This window comes from Myotis lucifugus, unplaced genomic scaffold, assembly GCF_000147115.1.
Source record: "Myotis lucifugus unplaced genomic scaffold, Myoluc2.0 scaffold_730, whole genome shotgun sequence".
Lineage (NCBI taxonomy): Eukaryota > Metazoa > Chordata > Mammalia > Chiroptera > Vespertilionidae > Myotis > Myotis lucifugus.
The window spans coordinates 101,743-115,331 of record NW_005871778.1 but is presented as its reverse complement, the minus strand read 5'-3'; the positions used below and the strand labels follow the sequence as shown (position 1 = coordinate 115,331).

Genomic DNA, 13,589 nt, shown 5'->3' with positions numbered 1-13,589 from the left:
GAGCGTAGACGAGCTGCACGCGTCCCTGGCCGGAGGGCGGGGGGGTTTTGGGTGAGCCCGCCCCGGCGCCCGCCCCGCCCGCGGCCTGGAGCGCCTCCCCGGCCGCCCTGGATCTCGGGAGCCGCGCGGGCCGAGCTGCGGGAGCCGCCGCGACACAGTCGCCGCCTGCGGGGTCCGCTCCGGCTGCACCATGCGTGAGCTGGCCGTCGAGATCGGGGTCCGAGCCCTGCTCTTCGGGGTCTTCGTGTAAGTAGGGGCGCACAGGCGCGGGGACCCATGGACCGAGCGATGGTGCGCCCCAACTTTGTTTGCGCCACCGCGTTCCGGCGGGGCCTGGATTCCAGATCCCGGCCCAGCTCCGAGCCCGGGAGGCGCCCTTTGGGACCCGGGGACCCTCCTGCGACCTTCCGCGCGGGTCTGAGACCTGCTCCCGCCGCCGCCACCAGCGGGTGGGGGAGCGGGTCCAGCGCCCTCGGGTCCTCCTCGCCGGCGCACCTGCCCGGGGTTCGGGGATCCCCTGGAGACGGACGCGCCCTCGGGAAGTTTCTACTCTGAGCTCGGAGCCCGTTTGCAGCCCTGGCTCCGGGCTCCTCTCCCGTTGCTCCCGCCGCCCCAGGCCAGGCTCGGGGTCCTGGTGAGCGTTTCCCAGGAGGCGTTTGTGGTACTTTCGGCTGGAAAATTGTTGCTGCGGAAGCTCGGGAAGTGGGGGCCACCCCGCAGCCCCGGGTGTGGGCTCCATGCGCCCGCCGCCCTCTGCGCGGAGGCCAGGCCCCAGGACCCTTTAGGCTGCGGCGGGTCCCTGGAATAGAGACGTTAGAGGAGGTCAGCCTGGCAGAGATGTGGGTGCCCCTGGGCCCGCCACCCACCGGCCTCCGGCCCGCAGCAGGGAGCCCTCGCGCCTCTGCAGCTCACCCCCACCCAGGCCCGCCTTCTCCCATCACCAGGGCTCACACCGGCCTTGTCCCTCCATTGGCATCCGGTTCCCTCTCCCTCTGCCCTCGCTGTTTCTGACACAGGTCACACGTTAAAGTTGCGTGAACTTGCTGGATCTGCGGGGCTGTTTTGCTCGTTCGTGTTACTGAAAAGCGCGCTGAGCCATTCCAGTCTGGAGGCCGCTCCTCTCGGGGTCTCTGCCGGAACCCAGTCCTGCGGGCAGGTGGGAGGCTGGGAGCTGCTGGCAGCCGGGCACAGGGACAGGAGTGCCCTGTCTCGCCTGCTTTCCGTCCTGGGGTGAAAGCCACAGTGTTACTCCCCCAGCAGGAGGCCCAGCCCCCAGGTGCAGGCAGGCCCCTCCCGCCGCAGGAAACACCATGATTCAGGGGAACAGGGGCCAGAACTTCAGTGGATCTTGGGAAAAGGGAGAACACGTTTCCCTCTTCTTACTCTACTTTTCTAGCTTTGAAATGAACATTCAGACTAGTGATTGGACAGTTTCCAGTGGCAGAGAGACTAAGCCCCGTAAAATGTGTCAGAAATGAGAGCATTGGGTGCAGGTGGAACTGAACCTCTGCTGGGTGACAGCGATGCTGAAGGGAAGAGAGGAGGCTCCGCGTGGCCTGGTTTGCCTGCTGCTGGGAACCTCACGGTGGGACAGGGTCCAGCACGCCCGGGCCGTTTCGGCTCAGTGGATAGAGCGTCGGCCCTGGGACTGAAGGGTCCTGAGTTCGATTCAGACTCACCCCCATCCCCGGCCCCAGGTTGGGGAGCGTGCAGGAGGCAACCAATTGATGTGTCTCACATGTCGATGTTTTTCTCTCTCCCCCTCCCTTCCACTCTCTAAAACCAATGGGACAATATCCTTAGGTGAGGATTAAAAAAATAAGAAAGGGTCCAATCCTATTTATATTGTTCTCAGGTTTTCCTTCATGTTTCCTCAAGCAGTTACGAGATGTTTACAAATACGTAAAGGTCTGTGCAATGGATTTGAAAATTCAATGATTACTGTCAATGTGCTTCTTGCGCCCCCTTAGGATGATATGTAAAGCCAGCCAGTTTATACTCTTCTCTCCAAACGCCCCCTTGGTATTAACGACCTCACCCAAAGGGAAACACCTGGGCATGGATGGCACTTTTGGCCGATTCCCTGGTTTTCCTATCAAATCGCTGTGCAAACTTGTGGCTCCGTCACCTACAAAGACCAGCTCTAGTGCTGGCGGGAGACTCTCTGTGGGAATCCTGACTGTGCAGAGCTGTAATGGGCAGGCAGATGGCAGCTTCCGGAAGGACAGGCTCTGGGCTCACAGACACAGATGACCCTCTGTCTTCTCAGATAGGCCCTGCGAGGTGACAGAGGCTGGCGGGGGAGTTGTATTCTTCCTTTGCCAGCGCTGGTCGGATGGCAAGGTTGGGTGGGCTGTACTCACCTCTGCTCATGAGGAAGGTGGTCTCAGCCGAAGGGCCTCACCTGGGCAGGTGTGGAAAGTCCCTTGGGGCAGGCAGAACCCAGTATCTCTGCTGCCGGGTCAACTTAGCTGATAGAATTCACCTGGTTCCGCTGGTGTTTCTACCCTGTTGATTGCCCAGGATAAGAGAAAAATCTGGTTGGAGGGATACCTTGAGTTGCAAACTGGTGCCTCTGGGGAAACACCACCTGTGGACACACCTGTTCTCTGACCACATTTGTTCTGTACGAGGCCAGAAAGCCCATCCCCCGTTGCCAGGTGCTCCTGTGGAGTCTGCGTTTGCAGGAATGAAGTGCATCTGGGACCACGATGGGGGGATGACAGTGTCCCCAGCTCACCTGGGGAACCGGTGCTCCGTGTGCAGCAGGTGCTGGTGACTCGGGATTCTAACGTGCTCCCGGCCCCCAGAGCTGCCCTGAGACACGCCCCGAGAGGCGCTCAGTGCCTTTGGGACAGTCCAGCCTGAGAACTTGAAGACACTGGAGGAAAATGAGGGATGAGTAATGCAAACTGGAGCTGCCACAGAAAGGGTGACCGAACAGGAAAGGCACTGGTAGGGGGACGCAGAGTTTAGGAAAAGTCGAGGTGGAGGCTGTGCTGGGCACGTGAAGCTCTGGCCCAGAGGCCCCTTGGCCCTCACCTATGGGTGTGGGCAGAGCAGGAGCAGGGCACACGGGATTCCTGTGTCCGGAGCCCCCCGTCATCCAGGGGAGATTCTGGGAGCGTCTCTGCAGATGCTGAAGCCCACGGCTGCGTGAGCAAGACAGTGAGGAAACATGGCGGCCGGTCAGCAGCCCTGAGACCAGTGCCCCCTCCTTCCAGTTTTACTCCAGTCGTGACTGCTTGCGGGGCTCACCGTGTGCCAGGCCCTGAGGAGGAGGGTCACGTTCTGTGAGGAGCCCGTAGACGGGAAAGCTGCCATCGCTGTTCGCGGAGGGAGAAACAAGCACAGGCGGGTGAAGGAGCTGCCGCGTCACAGCTGAGATCTGTCTCTGCGCTCCCACTGCCTCGTCCGGGCTCTCGGTCACCTCGCTGAGCTGCTTTAGCAGAAGCAGCAGCCAGCGTGGGTCAGTCGAGGGCCTGCTCTGTGCCAAAGCTACTCCGTCTCACTCGAAGTGGACACTCTAGATTCTGTCCACCTTACGAACAAAGAGACCAAGGTCTGGAAAGGTGAAGCAACTGCCTGAACACACTCCACTAGCTGAGCCATCGCCTGGATTTGGACAGGCAGTCGGCCCCGCACCGTCAGCCACTGAGCTAGAGCGTCCAGCACCAGCCGCAGACTGAGCGGAAATGAACGCATCCTGGAAGGAGGCCCTGACGCAGCCTGATCTCCAGGAAAGCACGTGTGCGGCCTGGAGCCACGTGGGAGGGAAGAGCATCGCTCAGTTGTAAAGTCTGACTCAGGACGACACCTGAGCAGTGGGGAGGCGGCAGCTGTGGCCCACATCCTCGAAGAGACGGGAGTAGGACACGCTGCAGACCCTGAGGGTCTTCCTTAGGTCTTTGGAGCCCAGAGGGCGAGGTGTGAGTCCATTGCTGGTAAGAACATACATGGCCGTGTTCGAGAATTATCGGCAGCCCCTTCTCTCTCAGCTGGAGCATCGGGGACAGGCAGAGAGGGCCTGGCCCAAGACAGCTCTTCGGACGGAGTGTCCTGGAGCAAAGACCTGGAGGCCTGGGCGCACATGGTGGGTGGGGATTAGGTCACAAGGTGTGGCCTCAGCACAGAGTGTGTGTGTGTGTGTGTGTGTGTGTGTGCACGCGCGCGTGTCGGGGGAAGAGGGTGGTGGTGGCAGGAAATGAGCCAGAGTGCGACGTCTTCATGTTCTTCAGGGAAGCCTGGGCGGTCCCTCAGAGGCACTGACTGGGGATCCCCAGGAGACTTGAGACAGAAAAGTGTGTGATCAGACCCCATGGACACGGGCCCTGTTCACTGTTATCGGTGACGGTCCATCCCATCATTGATGTTTCTGTCTCTCTCCCTCTCCCTTCCTCTCTGAAATCAATAAAAATACATTAAAAGAAATGGGCATCCTTCTGTTTGAAGTGCTATTAGCCACTGTGAAGGAGCCACTGTACCCAGATTCCTGAGGCCTGATGAGCTTTCTCCCCAGCGATCAGCGCGTAGCACTACGAAAGGAGACGTCCCTTCATACTGTGGGCAGCGTCATCTCAGTCGTTCTGGAGACAATGCCTTTATGCCCCACACAAGGCTCATGAGAGCTCCGTGACTCGAACTCCCTATGATGGTGGCTGTTTGCACGTCAGAGTCATCTTAGTGACATTGCTTCTCTGAGAAATACATCTTGATGTCCTGTGAAGGAATCGCACACGCTGGTTCGCAGGGAGGAGGTGGGTTCAGGCAGGACCATGACTGGCCATATGTCCCCATCGTTCAACTAAAGGCACAGGGTGTGGGGGGAAGAGGCGGGAGACGCCCGGAACAGGAGCCCCCGGAGAGGAGCTGGGACTGTGGGAGCCAGGAACGGCGTCATTACCCTCTTTCAACATGTGAGAGAGAAACGGCCCCCAGAGGAGCCCTGGTTGTCATTCTGTCTCCACCAAGAGAAGGGGCAGGAAACAGCGGAAGCTGCTGGAGCATTTGGGGAGTTTCAGACAAGTACAGCCGCCAGTACACACTGCTTTGTCCTTTACCAGAGGGTTTGAAAAATGTGTTTTTATTGAAACACTAGAGGCCTGGTGTACAAAAATTTGTGCACTGGGGGGGGGGGGGAAATCCCTCAGCCCGGCCTGTGCCCTCTCGCAGTCTGGGACCCCTTGGGGGATGACCACCTGCTGGCTTAGGCCCGCTCCCCGGGGGATTGGGCATAAGCTGGCAATCAGACATCCCTCTGGCAGCCCGGGAGCCCTCGGGGGATATCCACTTGCCAGCGGGGAGCAGGCCAAAGCTGCAGTTGGACATCCTTAGCGCTGCTGAGGAGGCGAGAGAGGCTCCCACCACCACCACTGTACTGGCAGCTGTCAGCCTGGCTTGTGGCTGAGCAGAGCTCCCCCTGTGGGAGCGCACTGACCACCAAGGGGCAGCTCCTGCATTGAGCGTCTACCCCCTGGTGGTCAGTGTGTGTCATTGTGACCAGTCATTCCCAGTCGTTCTGCTGTTAGGGTCAGTTTGCATATTACCCTTTTATTATATAGGATAGAGGCCTGGTGCATGGGTGGGAGCCGGCTGATTTGCCCTGAAGGGTGTCCCGGATCAGGGTGGGGATCCCTGCTGGGGTGCCTGGCCAGCCTGGGTGAGGGGCTGATGGCTGTTTGCAGCTGGTCACACCCCCTTCAGGATGGGGGTCCCCACTGGGGTGCCTGGGTGAGGGGCTGATGGCTGTTTGCAGGCTGGCCACACCCCCTTTAGGGTGGGGGGGTCCCCACTGGGGTGCTTGGCCAGTCTGGGTGAGGGGCTGAGGGCTGTTTTCAGGCTGGCCAAGCCCGCCGGCAACAGAAGCTCCCAGCCTCTCCTTTATTTCTTTTCTTTTCTTTTTTATTCTGGGATTTATTTACCTTCTATAATTGAAACTTTGTAGCCTTGAGAGGAGCTCAGAGCCGGCCAGGGCGGGCGGGAGGGAAGCTTGGCTTCCTCCATCACCAGGGGCAACCCAGCCTCCTGCTCGCTCCAGCTCTGTGGCCACGGCCGGCTGAAAGCAGGTATCTGGGGTTTATTTATCTTCTATAATTGAAACTTTGTTGCTTTGAGTGGAGCTCAGAGCCGCTGCTTCAGGCAGGAGCTTGGCTTCCTCCATCATTGGGGCAACCAAGCCTCCTGCTTGCTCCAGCTATGTGGCTGCCGGCCGCCATCTTGGTTGGGTTAATTTGCATATAGTCGCTCTGATTGGCTGGTGGGCGTGGCCTACGGCATAGTGAAGGTACGGTCAATTTGCATGTTTGTCTTTTATTAGTGTAGATTCATTTAAACCACATGAAATTGCTGGCATTTCACTGTTTTGACCTTAAAAAAAATAGGAATTTGATTTAGTTCAACCTAAAAATAGCCAAAAGTCTCCCGTGGTCGGCAAACTGCGGTTCGTGAGCCACATGCGGCTCTTTGGCCCCTTGAGTGTGGCTCTTCCTAAGCCTTAGGAGTACCCTAATTAAGTTAATAACAATGTACCTACCTATATAGTTTAAGTTTAAAAAATTTGGCTCTCAAAAGCAATTTCAATCATTGTACTGTTGATATTTGGCTCTGTTGACTAATGAGTTTGCCGACCACTGGTCAAGACAAAGTGTGTGATTCATAGTTATACAGCTGCCAGGGACCCCACCCCCAAGCCCCGCCCACCATTGAGGGTCCCACCGCCTGACTTCTGGCACCATTTTTGAACTCCATGTAAATGGAGTCTTACAGCGTGGACTGTTTGGTGTGACATTTGCCCGGCATGTTTTTTTTTAAATCCTCACCCAAAGAGTTGTTTTTATTGATTTTAGAGAGAGAGGAAGTGAGAGAGGGGGAGAGATCCCCTACTGGGGATCGAACTCGAAACCTGGGCATATGCCCTGACTGGGAATCGAACCTGCAACCTTTTGGTGTATGGGCAACGCTTACCCAATGGAGCCACCAGCCAGGGCTGCGCAGGTTTCAGAGCTTCCTCCACGTGGTGTGTGGTGGTGGTTTGTCGACTCCATTGCTGTGAGCATCTCGTCTCACCCTGGACCTCTGCTCCTTTACTCCTTCGGGGACCTGGGTTGTCTGTTGGTTTGGGCTGTTAAGCTGATGCTCCTCTTGCTGGTGAATGGTTTGTAGTCTCTGTTGGTCTGTACTAAGGAGTGAAGTGCTGGCGTTCACCTGAGGTTCAGGGGATTGGCTCCTCTCTCTACAGCCCTTGTTCTGAGAGAGAACGGCCCTGGACGGTTAGGGCTCACTTTTATATTTCTTTGCAATTTCTATTATTGTGCAGGTAAGTTGAAAGTAAAAAGGTGGAAAAATATATTCTGTGCAGACATTAACTCAAGAAAGGTAATGTAGCTATGTATTAGCATTAAATAAAGTAACTTCAAGATAAGCAATATTAACACAAAGAAGGTGGTCACCGTGTGAACATGATTGTGGGTAAAATAAGAGTTATAGGCTCAGCCGGAGGGTCTGATAGGCTCCTGTCTTAGGCTCGAGTTCTGCACGTCCAGAGGCTGTTTTGGGTGCTGGCTGGTTCTGAGGGAGGGCTGTGTTCATTGCTGATTCTGGGTGAGTGAGGTGTTACAGTTGTTACCGAGTCTGCCCCTTGGGGACAAGGGGAGAAAGTCCTCCGGCTGCTGAAGTAGTTGGAGGTGAACAGCAGAGCATCCAGAGAGCAGGCATTGGCTGTGCTCTGGGGTGCATCGGGGGGCGGGGTGCTGCCTGGGCCAGACCTCAGGCCTCAGGACTCTGACCTCCCGTGCAAGGTTTTTATCAGCAACTTGGATGAAGACATAGAAAGCAGGCTTATCAAATTTGCGAATGACAGAACCAGGATGGAAGGCTAATCTGTAGGATAATAGAATCAAGGTTCATAAAAATCTTGGCAGGAATGATGGGCTGAACCTACAAGGGAGCCTAACAGGATTACCTGTGAGCCCTGCTGGGCCAGCAGGAGGGCCGGCAGCCGCGGCCGGCAGCTGGGGGGCCGGGGAGGCCCAGCCTGAAGCAGGTTGTGCCCAGCAAGGCCTGGGGTTCCCAGGTGGTGATTTTAAATGTAACGTGTGTGTGATTAACTGCAGTAGGAGCTGCAGATCTCAGGATGTGAGCTGCTCAGCGCCTCCTCCCCGGAGCCCCACTTCCGGAGCCACACACACACCCTGACGGATCTCGCACTGGCTTTCGGGCCCAGCCGGGCTCTGACTTTTCCTGGGGAGCTCCTCTGAGTCTGCAGCGTGGAGTCAGTCATGCTCGGCTGAGCGCCCAGGCAGCCTCTCCCACCGGACGGTGCTCCCCAAACGTGGCCACTGTCTGATTGTCCATCTTCCGCTTCGGACTCGGGGCTCCTGCAAGTAGGGACTGTCTGCCTGTCAGACCTTTGCCTGAGCAGTGACGCCGTGACTGGCACACAGCAGATGCCCGCGGTGCCTGGCTGGGGCTCTCCATCCTCAGAGTCTGGGCTAGGGCTCTGGGCCCCACATCTTTGGATCTTTACCTGCCTCGCCACCAGGTAGTGACAGGTGTGCAGACCTAGCCTGTGGGGAGCAGGTGATGGGACTGTGGATGCAGCACCAGACAGTGCCCAGGTGTGGACCATCCTGAGAGTCCGAAGCAGCAGAGAGGTGATGGGGGGGGAAGGGGGGTTGGCTCCGCCCCTTGAACAGAGAGATTTAAAATCATAGGCGCCATCTAACCACGTGCAGGCTGCTTGCTTGGCGGGGTCTCCCATTAACCTCCAGCTGATAGTGGAGAGGGTTTTCCAACTGGAACGGGAGGAGTAGAAAACGAATGATAGCCCCGGGCGGCGGCTCAGTGGTTATAGTGTCGGCCCGCAACTCAGGGTCATGGGTTTGATTCCTGGTCAAGGGCACGTACCTGGGTTGCAGGCTCGAGGAACAGGGCGCATTTGGGAGGCAACCAATCTCTCTCTCTCGCTCTTGCTCTCACTCACCTCCCTCTCTCCCAGTCTTTCTAAAACTCAATAGAAAAATTAGCCTTGGGTGAAGGTTGACAAACAAAAAACTTACGATAATAAGCACAAGAGCAACACTGCTTCCTGGCCTCCCAGCACCCGGCACTTGTGCGACAGCCCCCACCTCCCGCCTCCCTGTGGGGTGTTGCACTCGTGGTCCCACCAAGCAGACGAGGACCCTGAGACCCTGTCATCAGGCCCGGCCGCCAGGAGCTGGTCCCTGGTCTGGGCCCAGCTGAGGGCCTGGGTGCTGTGAGTGCCCTGGGCTCTGCAGCTCCTGCTCCTGCTCCTGCTCCTGCTCCTGCGGGATCAGTGCTGTGGACCTGCCCCCGCCCCCTCTGTGTGTGGGTTGGCTCCTCACTTTTTTTTTTTTTGTGAGAATGATATTTTATTTAGTCATTTTTCTTTCCAACTGGAACTCTGGGAATTCAGAATGAACGTCCTTGCCCATGAGCTTCTTATAGACACGGGAAGAAGTTTCAGCCTTATGCCCGGCGCTGCTGTGCTGCGTTTTGTCCTGATGCACCTGTGAGCCGGCTGCGTCCAGCTTCTCGCGGGTCCTCTGCCCACGATCACACTCGGAAGACGAGGCCTCCAGGACGGCGGTCGGCATGCGGCTCCGGGCGCTTCTGCTTGTTCTTTGTCCGGCTTTTTCGGGTCGGCTTAGGCAGACCCTCCTCTGCCCGAGGAAGACCACGTGCTGCCCATGAACTTCTTCTGCAGCTCAAGTACCAGCGGACGTGGATTTTTTGTAAAGACTTGAGGAACCAGAACGAAGATAATAGCCTTCCGACCGCCACCAACTTCAGTTTCCTTGGCCGCTGTGATGTCCAGTCCCGCAGCTGGGCCTTGAGGTCCACGTTCATCTCCAGTCCCAGCAGAGTCTGGGAGATGCTGGACTCGAACTCTGGCTTCTCGCCATTGGGCTCCACGATCTTGGTGCTGGAACGGAGCGTGGCTCCTCCTGCGTGGGCGCCGCTGAGAAGAGCTTGTTTGTTAACCTTCACCCATCGCAGCTTTCCCTCCTCGGTGTACGGCCACTCGGGTGGTGGAGATCCCACGAACAGCATGCGGCCAAGCACGTGTGCGTCGGTGCCACACAGGTGTTGTTCTCCCACGGGCAGCACGGACCACAAGTTGGACAGCCCTGGGTTCGAGTCCCTGCCGCCACTTCCTGGCTGTGGGACCACGGTCCAATCACTTGCCGTCTCGGAGCTCAGCTGTGAAGCGTAGGGTGGTCTCCAGTTCTGTAAAGCACTCGCTCGGGCCCCTGACGAAGCTGTCCCGCCTGCTTTCGGGGTCTCAGCTCTGGCCGAGCTGGTCTGGCGGAGCATTTCCACAGACCAGTTAGACGGAGAGTTTCCAAGTGAGTGCAGCTCATTCGTGGAACTTTTCCTAATAGTCAGGCGTCGGAGCAGAGGGAAGGGAGAGCATCAGATCGTCCGACTCCTGGCCGCCTGCTGTGCCCTTTGCCATCTGCCGGCACTCGGCCTTCCAGGTGTCAGGGCGGGGGGTGACCCTCAAGGTAGAATGCATTTCCATAACTCTCTTCTGCAGCCAGAAGTGCGATGACAATCCTTTATCAGAGGGGACCTCAGGGAACGTGTGTTCTCTCTGAAATTAGAGAGGGGCCACTCAGTCTCTGAAGTTCTTTTGGGCACCTGCTCGGCATCAGGCAGAGCTAGACCCATTCACTTTCGAATCCCCGGGGCTTAGGGTCTTTGCATGTTACGCTCACAGCTGTTCTCATGCCCAGAATCGGTCCACGCTGGCAGGTGGCGAGGGAAGATGCCACCAACCCTGTCATTCTTTCTGTCTTTCCCCAGTTGGTCGGGGCTGAGAGCCACCAGCCCGGGCAGCGTCATCCTTCCTCTTCTCTGTGGGCTGGTCTTCCCCTGGGGTGTGAGGGGTGGGCGGTCCTCCCTGGGGTGTGAGGGGAGGGCTGGTGCTCTCTGAGGGGGTGGAGGCTGGGCTGGTCCTCCCCTGGGGGTAGGAGGAGGGCTGGTCCTCCCTGGGGGTGAGGGGAGGGCTGGTGCTCTCTGAGGGGGTGGAGGCTGGGCTGGTCCTCCTGGGGCGGGGGGAAACGGCCTCCCCGGAAGTAAGACAGCAGCCGAGTGCTCGGCCCTCACGCACCTTTCTTTGCTGTTTCAGTTTTACTGAGTTTCTGGACCCGTTCGAGAGGGTCATCCAGCCGGAGGAGGTCTGGCTGTACAAGAACCCCCTGGTGCAGTCGGACAACATCCCCACCCGCCTCATGTTTGTAAGTACAGGTCCCCGCCGGCTCGGCCTTTCTCCCGAGTGAGTTTCTCCTTCAGCTTTTCTCACCCCCTGGAGACGGTGAGCAGACCATCAGGTTCCAGTTCAAAACCAAATCCTGGCGGGCGCTGCCGGCTCACGGCTCACGTGAGAAGGAGTGATGGCGGGCGCTGGGAGGAGGGGCCTGCCGGCCTGAGCTGCGCTGAGCTGTCCCCAATATTCACAGTGAAATCGGCCGGAAACTGCAGCTCCACCTGCTTCGAAGAGAAGCTGAGGTCTTCGCCGCTGGTTTCAGTTGGTCAGCTGTCGCCACCGGCGAGGCGGCCAGTGTGACTCCACCCCTGGGTAGTGCCTGGGTCTCGGCTTCTGGAATAAGTGGGCCAGCGCCCACATCGGGGGGATTCGCTGGGATGTGTGTACGTCGCCTGTCGCCTGCCCCACGGCAGTCGCACCCTCTGGGACTCCCTCCTCGGCCGGCCCTTGGTAACTGCGGGAAGATGGTCTCAGCGCGTCCCACCCACACCCCGTGGAAGGAGGGTCTTTATTTCCACGGTTGCAGGTGCAGAACTGCATTCCAGCGAGTGAGTGGCAGGGCCTGGAACCCCATCTGAGCGGCCAGCCCCGAGCCCTCTCAGCGAGGCTGCCCTCGGGCTGGGGCTGGGTCAGGGCTCCTGGCTGGTGCCCAGGCCGTGCGTAGGGAGATGAGCCCCCGTTGTGCAGCGATGACGGAACTGGGTGGCAGCCTTGGGGGGAAGGTACTCCTCTTTGCCAGGCCTGGTGCCTCTGGGGACGGGGTCCCTGGTTCCAAAGCTTTCCTAGAGTACACGAGAAACGTTCCATTTAGAAAGAAATCCCCTGATTTTATGGAGGAACTCCTGTTCATTAGTGAGGACTAGTGAGCATTCAAGTCTTACTTTCATCGCTTTTTAATCATTGCTTTTCTGCTGGATAATAAACTGGATTTTCATCAATCTCAGAGGAATTAAAAATTAGGGTGGTTATGAAGAGATCACTACCTAACACTTGAGCATTAAAATGAGACTCCTTCCATTTTGGCTCTAAGTCAAATCTACGAATCCTAGAAATAAAGGACCTGGGTGTCTGCATAGTTCGCTGAGTGTCTTTCATGGGGAGCTTCTCTTTATCCCGTACCCCCCCCCCCAGTCTTCAGGTTTCATGTGAAACATAGTTTAGAGATGAGTGTTCCTGTGGGGTAATGTGAGCGACGTGTGGCTGTGTCCTGGGCTTACGTGAGCAATGGATTGTTTCAAAGTCTAGATACAAATGCTACAGATTTCTGGGTGCAGAGCAGGAGAACTGAGGCAGGGGCAGTGCTGAGACGCCCCGTGGCCATTGAGCCAAGAGCCTGAGCGGGTGTGCCCCTGCCTCCCAATCGTTTGGCAAACTCCTGCTCAGATTCTGAGCCTCTTGGGGAGAGTCTTGCAGCTGGTGCTCTTTTCTGGGTCTTGTTTCTGTCTAACTGGGTGTATCATCCGGATTGTCCTGCAAGGCTTTCTTCAGTGTGTGCTGTTCCCATGTTTAAGGTGTGACTGGGGTCATGGCAGAGCTGTTTGCTGTCTGTTGGGGGGTGGAGGCCTGCTCTGCGGTGCCTAACGTGAGAGGAACAAGGAGCCAAGGACATCTTGACCTTGACTCTAACTTTGGACGTAGTGAGCGTGCCCGCAGTCACCGCTGTTTGCTTGTTTACTTATTCTGGGTGGGATGGTTGGTCTTGAGCCTGCAGGAGCAAGCTGGCTCCACACCCCCAAGTCCAATTTCTTTGCCTCTAATTCTTATGTCCGAAGACAGGGAACTACAGACAGGCCTTTGCAGGAGGGTAGTCACCGCTGTTTAAACGCCGAGTGGTCTGAGTGGGCTGTCACCAGCATCAGAGCCGTGGGGACGGAGTCCAGCCTGACCTGGGCGCGTGCTTGAGGGACCGGCAGAGACTCAGGCTTGAGAGCTCCGGGCTGGGGGGGGGGGGGACGTCCCAGACGTCCAGAGGCCCCAGGAGTGAGTGTCCTCCTGTCCTGGGGCAGGCTCTGCTGCTCAGCTTCCCTCTGAGTCTCTTCCAGCAGCTGCCCAGACCTGGGCCCCTTCTCCTGAATGCCCTCCGGGGTGTAAACAGCCAAGTCATTCAAGGCCACAGCTGACAAGAGGGCTCTTGCTCCCACTCGTGGTCAGAAAGGAACAGTGAGCAGAGAGGGGTCCTCAGGTCTCATGGACGGTCTCCGCAGACAGTTCCCAAGCTCCCCCCCCCCCCCAGATGTTCTGAGCTCTGGTTGGAGGAGGTGGCAGAGCCTGTTCATACGGATGAATTCTGTCCTGACAA

The 13,589-nt window shown here is 57.6% G+C and overlaps 1 protein-coding gene and 1 non-coding gene across 3 annotated transcripts in view; one reads left to right on the top strand and one right to left on the bottom strand.

The window, feature by feature from the left end:
* Positions 1-190: 190 nt before the first annotated feature.
* Positions 191-13,589, top strand: part of PLPP4 (phospholipid phosphatase 4) — a 33,808-nt gene continuing 20,409 nt past the window's right edge. For both annotated transcript variants that reach the window (XM_023746772.1, XM_023746773.1), the window contains exons 1-2: positions 191-246; positions 11,153-11,261. In XM_023746772.1, the coding sequence (XP_023602540.1) occupies positions 191-246; positions 11,153-11,261 (165 nt within the window). The remainder of the gene's footprint in view (positions 247-11,152; positions 11,262-13,589) is intronic.
* On the bottom strand, positions 12,971-13,095 carry LOC111823898. Its single transcript, XR_002826982.1, has one exon. It is a non-coding gene; the product is annotated as a small nucleolar RNA SNORA38 (small nucleolar RNA).